The following is a 12,643-nucleotide window of genomic DNA, read 5'->3' as shown; positions in this document are numbered from 1 at the left end:
CAGCAGTACAAATAATAGCACAGTTTTGTAAAGGAAAAATATATTCATATGACCTCAAGCATAACTGGGATGTTAAAGGTTTTGGGAGTGCTTTTAAACTTACTTTGAAACAGAAATTACTGAATACACTTTATCTGAGTTTGGGTAAAGGTCATGTAACTGCAACTGCTCAATATGTATGAATATGATTAGATATGTTTATCCATTTACCTTCTTCCACCTACTTGTTCTCTACCTGATAGGAGTGCAGGGACAATATTGGATAAATAAAGTACATTCATATGTACATTGTAGCCCTTAGTTTAGTTGAGCTTCTCCTTTATTCTTTTTAGCACTTGCAAGGAGAGAAAATGGCATTGTACAACACTTCAGTGCCAGGGTACTTGTGGGATTTATGGTGATGGGCATTACACCACTTTTGACGGGAAGAAGTTCACTTTTAGTGGAAGCTGTGAATACACTCTCACTCAGGTATGTTATGAAATATTTATTTAAAAATTGACAATGCTGAATTTAAGACATGGTTAGGCAACTGAAAAAGTATACTTGAAATTTATGGAACTTCAAAATGTATTATTTATTATTATTATTATTATTATTATATATGTAGGACTACTGCAGCAACAATATCACCAATGGCACCTTCAGAGTCATCACAGAGAATGTTCCCTGTGGAACTACTGGCACCACTTGTTCCAAAGCCATCAAACTCTACCTAGGGGTAAGTATCACAGGCCTTCTTTAAATGCATCTGTTTGTACTGATGTTGCTCTGCTGAAACTTGGAGGCATTGTGTATGAGGGTTTCTCCCTCAATGCATCAGGAAGATATAAATAAAGGTTGAATGAATGAAAAATGAAAAATTTCTTGATCCTTGAAAACAACCTCAAAATCAGATATCAGTCCTGCAGTTTTTGATGGTGAAACCACATTTGCTCCTTTCAGAAAAATGAGCTCATACTGACAGAAGGGAACTACCAAGTGATCCAAAGAGGTGAAGGAGTGCAGGTGCCATATCACATCCATACCAAGGGGATTTACCTGGTGATTGAGGCCAATAATGGCTTGATCCTAATATGGGACAAGAAGACCAGCATATTTATCAAATTAGGCCCTAAGTTCAAGGTAAGATGAATGAATATGGCTGCATTATACCTTTCCCCAACAATTTGTTTAATTAAAATAACCAAAACAAAGCTTATGAAACTAATTTCATTTTGTGAAATTCCTTCCATAGGGGCATGTCTGTGGTCTTTGTGGAAATTATGATGGCAATGAAAATAATGATTTTACCACCAGAAGCAAAGGAGTAGTTGTTCATGTTCTAGAATTTGGAAACAGTTGGAAAGTCTCTCCAAGCTGCCCAAATACTGGCAGTAAAAAGGATCCCTGCACTTCCAATCCGTATAGACAGTCTTGGGCTCAAAAGCAGTGCAGTATCATCACCAGTAAGGTGTTCACAGCCTGCCACTCTCAGGTAAGTAGGCTAAACTAGAGCATGGTGCCTTCAATTAAACACTGAGGTTGTGTATGTATTATGAGTTTTTTTGGGTCTAGGTGGATCCCACTCAATACTATGATGCTTGTGTGAGTGACTCCTGCGCATGTGACAGTGGGGGAGATTGTGAGTGCTTCTGCACTGCAGTAGCAGCTTATGCAGAGGCCTGCAATGAAGCTGGAGCCTGTGTTGTCTGGAGAAGCCCACAAATCTGCCGTAAGTTGTAGCCACAGACAATGTTATCTTTTGCGAGTTAAACCATAAACATTGTAATGTCATTTAAGTGAATTTTGTTCCTTCTTTGTAGCTCTGTTCTGTGATTTCTATAACCCTCCTGGCGAATGTGAGTGGCATTATAAGCCCTGTGGAGCGCCGTGTATGAAGACCTGCAGGAATCCTTCAGGAACATGCTCAAATCTGATCCCAGCACTTGAAGGTAAAGAACAATATTCAATTATGTTCCATAATCTGGGTGTATGCCTCAAATGCAGAGGAAGCTTCTCTAAGACAACAGGGGTAGCAGTGCTTCACCAGAAAAATAAATAAAAAAGAACATACATAAACACACCCCACATATCTTTCTTGTTAATGTTGAATTATCACCACAACCGCAATGTTCCTTGTGAAGCTAAAAAAAGTGCCTTGGTTCAATAGCATGCCTGGTATTGTGAAAAACAGCGACACCCTCAGACTTTACAAAGGAAATTCAGTGAGGCAAGACTGTCTGGCTCACTAGACAATGTTCATCAATGGATGCACTGGCGTCACTAGAGGGGTGCGGACCGCACCGGGTGACACCATCAGAGGGGGTGACACCAAAATGACTGTCTATAAAATTTTTGTGCAGTGTTTCAGCAGTAATGTATTATTATTATTATTATTATTATTATTATTATTATTATAAACGGTAGTTTCTCTGATGCAGTTTACTGCCGGTAGATTTAATTAGCGGTATTAATGTGACGAGAAGCACTTTTTCATTTGAATGCATAACATGCAATTCCTCGTGCCCACCCTCTGGCGCTACCATTTTACCTGTCTGATTGACTGATGTCATCCTCATCACGTTTAAACACTGCCTGTTTATTAAGCCCCCCCCCCCCCCACCGCACTGGGTGACACCAACCCTAGTGACGCCACTGAATGGATGACTATACAATTAGATTGGACAATTCTGGATTGATTATGACACATTTTTGAGCCCGCCCATGGAGCAGTGCTTCACTAGCCTTTACAATCATGAGTGTTCTTTTGCGTGTTCTCATCCTGATGATTGATATAATATCTAACTATCCAGAACAGGAGTTCAGCTGTCCAGCAAAATAGCTTTATTCATTTATATAAGTTTCCTTGATGACCGCCATTAAACGAAACCAATGAAGAAGTTGTTTCCTTGTTCGGTAATAGAGGTAAGTTAGTTTTAGAAAGAGAGAGAGAGAAAGCGTGCGAGCGAGCAATTATTAGAAATGAATTTTTTGTGGATGTGGCATTGTCGGTGATGATTTGTATATAGTGTAAATTGTTTAAAAATATATATATCGGTGTTGTAGTGTTAGCCTATTTTTTTTCCAGAAAATCAAGACTTCAGTTAGCCAGCTAATTACTGGCGAACAGCTGCTAATTGCTAACGTTCATGATTTGACTGGCTAGCTAACCTTAGCCTAAACTAGCCCACTTTTTGTTGCATTAGCTTTTGGCATTTAACCGTGCAATTGAGTTTTTTTGGAAATGTGAGAACTGATCATTTGATTGAGGAGGTCCATGTATCAAAATGGCAAAGCATAACAAAATAGTACGTAAAAATTGTGACATTCTCAAGAAGTTTATTAACATGACTCAGTTCTTGGGTTGTCAGGAGCTGGCATTTAGGGGGCATAACGAGTGTGACAATTCGGATGACAGGAAACTACATGAGCTGGACATTGTGGTTCACGTCAAGATGCTAATTAATATGTAATTGGCAACATTAGATCAAAGTAGGCTAGATCTCATAATATAAAAACATTTTAATGTTCAGTCCCCGGCAGCGGTACTTCCGGCTTAGACGTTCCTATGAACACAATTGGCAATGTTCGGAGGTGGGAAGCCAGTGAGGGTATGAGTCCTGATCGTGCATTAGCGACTCCTACTGGTTGGTCGGGGCGCCTGTTCAGCAGGGAGGGGATCTGGGGGACATAGCATGAACCTCCGCACGCGTTACGCTCTCCCAGTGAAACTCCTCGCTGTCAGGTGAAAAGAAGCGGCTGGCGACTCCACATGTATCGGAGGAGGCATGTGGTAGTCTACACCCTCCCCAGACCAACAGAGGATAGCGCATTGACCAGGACCGTGATTCACACGGGGAATGCAAAGTGCTTAAAATTATCCGATTTCTCATGAATAATCTGGCTGTCATCGCTACTATGTCCAAACAGACGAAACACACACAGCCGGTGAAGGGAACAAACGCCATGTCACTCCCACATATGTCTCTCATTCCAGAGCCCCGATCTCACTGCAGGCAGAGCATGTAAACAGTTAACAATCACTGAAAAATGCCCACAGGTGTGGTTACAGGTCACGTAAACCACTCCCTCTCCACCTGCAGATGATGCCCTAACCACACCACCCCTCCACAATGAGCAAGACCTAACTAATTTAATTTGATGTGATGCTTTATGTTGAGCCACTGTATTTTGTAGCATACAAAGGTGTACTGGTGGATTTACGGAAGAGATGTTTTTTTCTCTTTTCTGGAGAGGGAGTGTGGGCAGGAGATGGGCAGGGCAATTGTGTCATTCCAGGTCACTTTACCTATCAAGAGCATCTAAAAACATGACAATGCCAGCCAACTGCCTGTTCAGCTTAAAGAATATTTGTTTTTAAATGTACTGGAACATTTTTCCCTTAAAAGCTGTATAAATGTATTTCATAGACCTAGTAGAATAATATAAAATTGCTGAAAAATTGTATGACACGGGACCTTTAAACATTTTTAATAAGTTTAGTCCCAATTTGGAATGCCCTTTTGCATTTCTAGGTCAGTCCTATCATTGATATATCATCTGATAGTTCTGTAGAGTGCAATCTCACATGTGTGACACTGGCGGTGAAACTCTTTTGATATAATACTCAACATCTGGGAGGGTGATTGTTTTCTGGTTTCTTGTCAAAATAATTGGAGATTTTTCATCAGTTTTGTTGGTTTCATTTGTGGTATAAATTCTTTATGATGTAGTAAATTGGAAAATGCATTCCTGAAATGTTTTAACTTTTTCATTTTCTCCCTAAGGTTGCTATCCAAATTGCCCTCCTGAGCAGCCTTACTTTGACGAGGAGACAATGAAGTGTGTTGGGAGAGAACAGTGTGGTTGCTATGATGGAGAGGGAAATCACTACAGCAATGGAGAGAAAGTTGCTTCCACAGAGAATTGCCAAACATGGTATGTTTAAATAATTAAGTTTAACTTAATTATGGGTATCATGAAATCTTTAAAATGGCTATTAAACTAAATGGTTAGTAAACTAAAATTGCATTTTCTTTCCAAAGTTTTTGTGAATTATTAGGGATACACTGCAGCTATGATATTCAAGGTAAGAACATGTACATTTGATCTTTTAGAAATATAACCATTCTTTATAATGCTAAGAACAATTTACTTAACTTGAATGACCAACATGCTCTGAAATTGCATCTCTGCTTTTAGCTTGTTTCTGCACATTCCAAAAGAACACATACCCTTATGGCGCGACCATATACAACACGACTGATGGCCTTGGAAGTTGTATCATTGCTGTTTGTGGGGAGAATGGGATCATTAACAGGACAATTGACCGCAATTGTTCTGTTACACCATCCCACACAACTTACACTCCGATTACAACAACATCAATGCCTTTCTTTCACTTCTCATCAGAGCCTTCTACAAAAACCAGTAAGTTCTACTACCACATGGGAAATCATATATGGTGATATTTTTTAATCATTTGATAATTTCTGGTTTTCTTAATTCATTTTTGAAACCATGTCAGTAGATAGATTGATTGTATGACACAAGACAAGGTTTCCATGGGTCATCAGTGGCAGTAGCAGCAGGCAGAGAAACTATGAGAGAAAACATGAAAACATGTGGTACCATTACAGTTTTGCTACAAGGCAATATACAGTACCACTAAAGTCTGCAGCACGACTTTTTTACACTCTACAGGATTGAACCATTTATACCTAAAGCAAGAATGTACAGTGGAATCCCTGCAGCATGCAGACATGTACCATTTAAGTTTTAAAATCTATATACAGCAACTAATTTGTATATTGACACGAAACCATGCAAAAACATTTGCATGAAAATATGTAAATGAGAAGATTTTAAAGGTTTATGGCTGATGTTGAAACAAAAATATTAAATAAAAAATTAACTAAAGACAAAGGAGGAGTTTTCTGACCTAACTCCATAACACAAGCATCAGAAATGACGAATAATCTCATGGTTATGCCAAAAGCAGAACATACAAGCAGATGTTAATAATATTTTTTTAAATAGTTGCTTATCTCTTCACTACAAGGTGTTTACATACAAATAGTCTAATTTTGTGCTTTTTACATAAAATGATTAGATTTTGTTTCATTTTTACAATTTTTATATACTTATTTTTTATTTGCAATTACTTTATTGCGGAAATGTGTCCATCTTGGCAATAGCAATTTCAGAGGAGATCTATATATTGCAGTCAAAACTGTTGTGGGAGAATACAGGAAATTATATTATGCTGTGGGTGCTGTCTGGAATTTGTTGGTGGAGAGTGTAGGAAAAACCAACACTTTGCAGGGCTCGAATCTACAATAAAAGATCCTCTGTTTATAATCCCTTTGTACAGGTGAAAAGTCTCCAGGAACATCCACAATTACAACTTATTCAACATCTTTCACAACATGCACACATTCGTGTGAATGGTCATCCTGGTTTGATACTACATTCCCTACACCTGGGACTCCTGGAGGTGACTCTGAAACATACAACAACATCAGAGCAGAAGGTCATAAGATATGTAGTAAACCAAGCAAAATTCAGTGCAGAGCTGAGAAATATCCAGAAAAAGATATTAAAGATGTAGGTCAAGTTTTGCAGTGTGATGTTGCAAATGGACTAATTTGTAAAAATGAAGACCAGCCTGGTCCTATCCCATTGTGTTACAATTATCAAGTAAGAGTCTTATGTTGTGATGAGAACAATTGTGCAACTAAGCCACCAGAGACAACCATTCAATCAACTACATCAACTAAACACCCTCTGACTTCATCTTCAGCTCCAGTCTGCCATGTTTGTGAATGGTCAGGCTGGTACAATGTTGACTATCCTAAATTTGGTCCAGGGGGTGGTGACAATGAATCAATCGCCAACATAATACAATCTGGATATAAAATATGTGAAAAACCAGAGAAAGTGAAATGCCAAGCAGTACATTATCCTGGAGTACCATTAAATGAATTAGGACAGAAAGTACAATGCAATACGAAAGTAGGATTAATTTGCAAAAACAAAGACCAAGGTATACCACCAATATGCATGGACTATGAAATAAAAGTGGAGTGCTGTAAAAATATAACATGCGACATAACAGCCACAACCCCAAGAACAACAAATCAAAACCCAATGAGTACCCAATCACATGTGCCTACAACTACAACATGTATTGATGGACAATACTGTACATGGTCAGACTGGATAGATTCCAGCCACGTTACAACAGGTGATGGTGGTGGGGACAGTGAATCCATCAAAAAGATTTTTAACTCTGGTAAAATAATGTGTAATAATCCAGTGGAAATTGAATGCAGAGCAAAGGAATATCCAAAACTTCAACTCTCAGAGTTGGGACAAGATGTAGAATGCAATCGATCCGTTGGACTCATTTGCCTGAACAAAAACCAAGGTCTCCAGAAACAGTGCTTTGATTATGAGATAAAAGTCAAATGCTGTCAACAGTGTAACACTACAACACTTCCACACAGTTCAACCATCCCAGGTACAACCACTTCTACAACCATAGAACCATCCACTGCAACATTCTCCACAACAACCCAGCCTCCCAGGACAACCACCCCTGGTACAACAACGTCTAGAACAACAGAACCGTCCACTTCAACTTACTCCACGACTGCCCAGCCTCTCAGCACAACCACCTCTGGGACAACAAGAACCACAACTACTACAACCACGACTGCACCCACAGAAACACCCACTTCAACTCACTCAAAATCAACTAGCGCAACCACCACTGGAACAACGAGAATCACACCCAATCCTACCACAACTAAAACCACTGAACCATCCACTTCAACTATTTCCACAACAGTTACCACAACAGTCCAACCACCTTCTACAACATTACCTGTGCCCACAACAACAACATGTATTGATGGACAACATTGTGAATGGTCTGCCTGGATTGATTCAAGCCACGCTACCATTGGTAATGATGGGGGAGATAGTGAATCCATTCAGAAGATTTTTAATTCCGGTAAAATAATGTGTAATAATCCAGTGGAAATTGAATGCAGAGCAAAGGAATATCCAAACCTTCAACTCTCAGAGTTGGGACAAGATGTAGAATGCAATCGATCTGTTGGACTCATCTGCCTGAACAAAAACCAAGGTCTCCAGAAACAGTGCTTTGATTATGAGATAAAAGTCAAATGCTGTCAACACTGTAACACTACAACACTTCCACACAGTTCAACCATCCCAGGTACAACTACTTCTACAACCATAGAACTATCCACTGCAACATTCTCCACAACAACCCAGCCTCCCAGGACAACCACCCCTGGTACAACAACGTCTAGAACAACAGAACCGTCCACTTCAACTTACTCCACGACTGCCCAGCCTCTCAGCACAACCACCTCTGGGACAACAAGAACCACAACTACTACAACCACGACTGCACCCACAGAAACACCCACTTCAACTCACTCAAAATCAACTAGCGCAACCACCACTGGAACAACGAGAATCACACCCAATCCTACCACAACTAAAACCACTGAACCATCCACTTCAACTATTTCCACAACAGTTACCACAACAGCCCAACCACCTTCTACAACATCACCTGTGCCCACAACAACAACATGTATTGATGGACAACATTGTGAATGGTCTGCCTGGATTGATTCAAGCCACGCTACCATTGGTAATGATGGGGGAGATAGTGAATCCATTCAGAAGATTTTTAATTCCGGTAAAATAATGTGTAATAATCCAGTGGAAATTGAATGCAGAGCAAAGGAATATCCAAAACTTCAACTCGCAGAGTTGGGACAAGATGTGGAATGCAATCGATCTGTTGGACTCATCTGCCTGAACAAAAACCAAGGTCTCCAGAAACAGTGCTTTGATTATGAGATAAAAGTCAAATGCTGTCAACAGTGTAACACTACAACACTTCCACACAGTTCAACCATCCCAGGTACAACTACTTCTACAACCATAGAACCATCCACTGCAACATTCTCCACAACAACCCAGCCTCCCAGGACAACCACCCCTGGTACAACAACGTCTAGAACAACAGAACCGTCCACTTCAACTTACTCCACGACTGCCCAGCCTCTCAGCACAACCACCTCTGGGACAACAAGAACCACAACTACTACAACCACGACTGCACCCACAGAAACACCCACTTCAACTCACTCAAAATCAACTAGCGCAACCACCACTGGAACAACGAGAATCACACCCAATCCTACCACAACTAAAACCACTGAACCATCCACTTCAACTATTTCCACAACAGTTACCACAACAGCCCACCCACCTTCTACAACATCACCTGTGCCCACAACAACAACATGTATTGATGGACAACATTGTGAATGGTCTGCCTGGATTGATTCAAGCCACGCTACCATTGGTAATGATGGGGGAGATAGTGAATCCATTCAGAAGATTTTTAATTCCGGTAAAATAATGTGTAATAATCCAGTGGAAATTGAATGCAGAGCAAAGGAATATCCAAAACTTCAACTCGCAGAGTTGGGACAAGATGTGGAATGCAATCGATCTGTTGGACTCATCTGCCTGAACAAAAACCAAGGTATCCAGAAACAGTGCTTTGATTATGAGATAAAAGTCAAATGCTGTCAACAGTGTAACACTACAACACTTCCACATAGTTCAACCATCCCAGGTACAACTACTTCTACAACCATAGAACCATCCACTGCAACATTCTCCACAACAACCCAGCCTCCCAGGACAACCACCCCTGGTACAACAACATCTAGAACAACAGAACCGTCCACTTCAACTTACTCCACGACTGCCCAGCCTCTCAGCACAACCACCTCTGGGACAACAAGAACCACAACTACTACAACCACGACTGCACCCACAGAAACACCCACTTCAACTCACTCAAAATCAACTAGCGCAACCACCACTGGAACAACGAGAATCACACCCAATCCTACCACAACTAAAACCACTGAACCATCCACTTCAACTATTTCCACAACAGTTACCACAACAGCCCAACCACCTTCTACAACATTACCTGTGCCCACAACAACAACATGTATTGATGGACAACATTGTGAATGGTCTGCCTGGATTGATTCAAGCCACGCTACCATTGGTAATGATGGGGGAGATAGTGAATCCATTCAGAAGATTTTTAATTCCGGTAAAATAATGTGTAATAATCCAGTGGAAATTGAATGCAGAGCAAAGGAATATCCAAAACTTCAACTCTCAGAGTTAGGGCAAGATGTAGAATGCAATCGATCCGTTGGACTCATTTGCCTAAACAAAAACCAAGGTCTCCAGAAACAGTGCTTTGATTATGAGATAAAAGTCAAATGCTGTCAGCCATGCCCATCTCCTGGAACATCAACGATAACCAGTTTAACAACATCTGATTATATTATCAGGACAGGACCGACACCCACCACACCTGCCACTTCCCATCTTGAAAATATGACTACTTCATTTAGCTCTTCACTAAATCCTTGTACGTGCCTTTACAATGGGACATTGTTTATACCTGGTAAGTTATCCTGTAAACAATATGTTACATATTCATAAATTTCTTTTCATCCATTATTTGTATAGTGGTATTTTCTTTTTTTCACCAGGCAAAATTATTTACAATGTAACTGATCATGATGGATGGTGTTACAAGGCTTACTGCAATGATACTTGCAGTATAGAAGTTGAAGGAAGCCTCTGTATTACAACTCCAGCTACAAGTACTTTGACACCAACAACCACCCACCTACATGGAAACTGTGACACATTTCATCCCCCAAAGAAGGTAATCAATAACAATATATCAGTAATAAGACTGACTTGTGGTGCATTCAACTTGAACCTAATATTTACATTCATCATAGCTGATATCATTGCTTTATGAGGGGGATTTCTCATATTTTATTGTAACTGTGATATTTATTGTCATTTTTGTACCCGCAGTCTGATATATATGAAATGTAATTCTCTGATGCATAACTTGGTACATAAGCTAGGGACTGCCAAGTGAAAAGTATTAGCATTGGCAGCAGCTTTGTGGTCAATTCATTCTAAAATAGATTTTTTTTGGTAATGCAATTCATTTCAAGAATTGACTGAATTGGAATGAAATTGACCACAACCCTGGTTGGTACCATATGTTTTGGCAGGCCAGGCCTTCTTCCTCTGACTGAGAGGTTTGTGTTGTCTTGTGGTTTCCTAGATAAAAGACACGGTCAAGTCAGGTCAGTTTTATCAGTACAGACGTGGTTGCATAAAAGGGTCCAGGGGTGGCAGCCATGTGGTGGGTTGAGGCTCTGGAGTCGTGGATGGCAGAGCATATGCTTGCGCCCACTCCCCCAAATATGACCGTGGATGTTACAGTGATGGGATAGGACCAACCTAATTGTTCATTCTGCACTGAAAGAGAAGAGAATAATTTGTGATAAAAAATTTGGTTGAATTAAACAATTTGGAAACATTGATGCTTTTTTTGATTGACCAATACTATTTATTTTATTTTTTTTAGAATGGTGAATCTTGGCATTATGATAACTGCACCATAGCCACCTGCCACAGAGGGATTGTAACTTCGAAGCCAGTGCAGTGTGACCCTGTGAAGTCAATTGCATGTGAAAATGGCCTTCCTCCAATTAAGGTCTACGATGAGTCTGGATGTTGCTTCCAATATGAGTGTCAATGTAAGTCCTGGGAAACATAAAACATTTCTTGAGCCTGACTGACTATTTATTAATTTATTTATTAATTTATATTATTACGTTACACTAACATAATGGACAAACAGTATTGAAGTTCCATGATTTATTTGTTGTATAGCTTTTCAAAACAGACTATTCACATACACACATAAAATTAATCCAATTAACATTTACCAAAGATTATCATTAAAATAATTTTAATATTTTTGCCATTTTATATTTGTGTGTGTTTTTCTTATTACGTAGCTTAATATTATGATATTAATGAGTATGATTTCTTGCCACTCTTATTTTATTTTCTTAGGTGTTTGCTATGGTTGGGGGGATCCTCATTATGTAACATTTGATGGAAATTACTATGGCTTCCAAGGAAATTGTTCTTATGTCTTGGTCAAAGAGATCCTGCCAAAATATAACTTCAGTGTTATCATTGACAACTACTACTGTCATGCCCCCGATGGTCTGTCCTGCCCCCAGTCTCTGACAGTGCATTACGAATCATTCATTATTTTTATCACCCAGGAGGACATTCATGGCGTCTTTACAAACCTGGTAACTTTTACTGATTTTATTTTCCTCTGCGGTGACAGTATGCTCAGCAGTTAGTACTTTTTAGCACACAAGTATATATATAATTTTTAGAACTGATCTTAAAATTGACACTCAACCTTTCATTGTTATTGTTAATTCTGTCATTTCTCAGATTTATATCAACCAGGAACAAATAATCCCACCCTTTGAAAACAATGACTTCAGGATCACAGACAATGGAATTGAGACACTACTAGTCATTCCTGCTATCGATGCACGTGTGTCCTTCAGAGGCCTAATGTTTAGTATCTACCTGCCTTATTCTCTGTTTCATGGAAACACAGAGGGCCAATGTGGTAAGAACATGAGATGGTAAACCATTTTTGTATTTTCTCTTCTCC

General features: G+C 39.6%; 1 protein-coding gene across 1 annotated transcript in view; it reads left to right on the top strand.

Moving 5' to 3' along the window:
• The window catches only part of LOC135256141 (mucin-5AC-like), a 71,636-nt gene that overhangs the window by 35,571 nt on the left and 23,422 nt on the right, over positions 1–12,643 (top strand). The window contains exons 19-33 of the mRNA XM_064337984.1: positions 333–471; positions 611–721; positions 946–1,125; positions 1,238–1,477; positions 1,558–1,714; positions 1,806–1,934; positions 4,770–4,920; positions 5,028–5,071; positions 5,185–5,446; positions 5,709–5,746; positions 6,356–10,531; positions 10,620–10,798; positions 11,522–11,693; positions 12,016–12,263; positions 12,415–12,598. Of these exons, the coding sequence (XP_064194054.1) occupies positions 333–471; positions 611–721; positions 946–1,125; positions 1,238–1,477; positions 1,558–1,714; positions 1,806–1,934; positions 4,770–4,920; positions 5,028–5,071; positions 5,185–5,446; positions 5,709–5,746; positions 6,356–10,531; positions 10,620–10,798; positions 11,522–11,693; positions 12,016–12,263; positions 12,415–12,598 (6,410 nt within the window). The remainder of the gene's footprint in view (positions 1–332; positions 472–610; positions 722–945; positions 1,126–1,237; positions 1,478–1,557; positions 1,715–1,805; positions 1,935–4,769; positions 4,921–5,027; positions 5,072–5,184; positions 5,447–5,708; positions 5,747–6,355; positions 10,532–10,619; positions 10,799–11,521; positions 11,694–12,015; positions 12,264–12,414; positions 12,599–12,643) is intronic.

The sequence above is a fragment of the Anguilla rostrata genome, chromosome 5, assembly GCF_018555375.3.
Source record: "Anguilla rostrata isolate EN2019 chromosome 5, ASM1855537v3, whole genome shotgun sequence".
Lineage (NCBI taxonomy): Eukaryota > Metazoa > Chordata > Actinopteri > Anguilliformes > Anguillidae > Anguilla > Anguilla rostrata.
The sequence above is the reverse complement of the archived record's forward strand: the minus strand, read 5'-3'. Positions and strand labels throughout refer to the sequence as shown.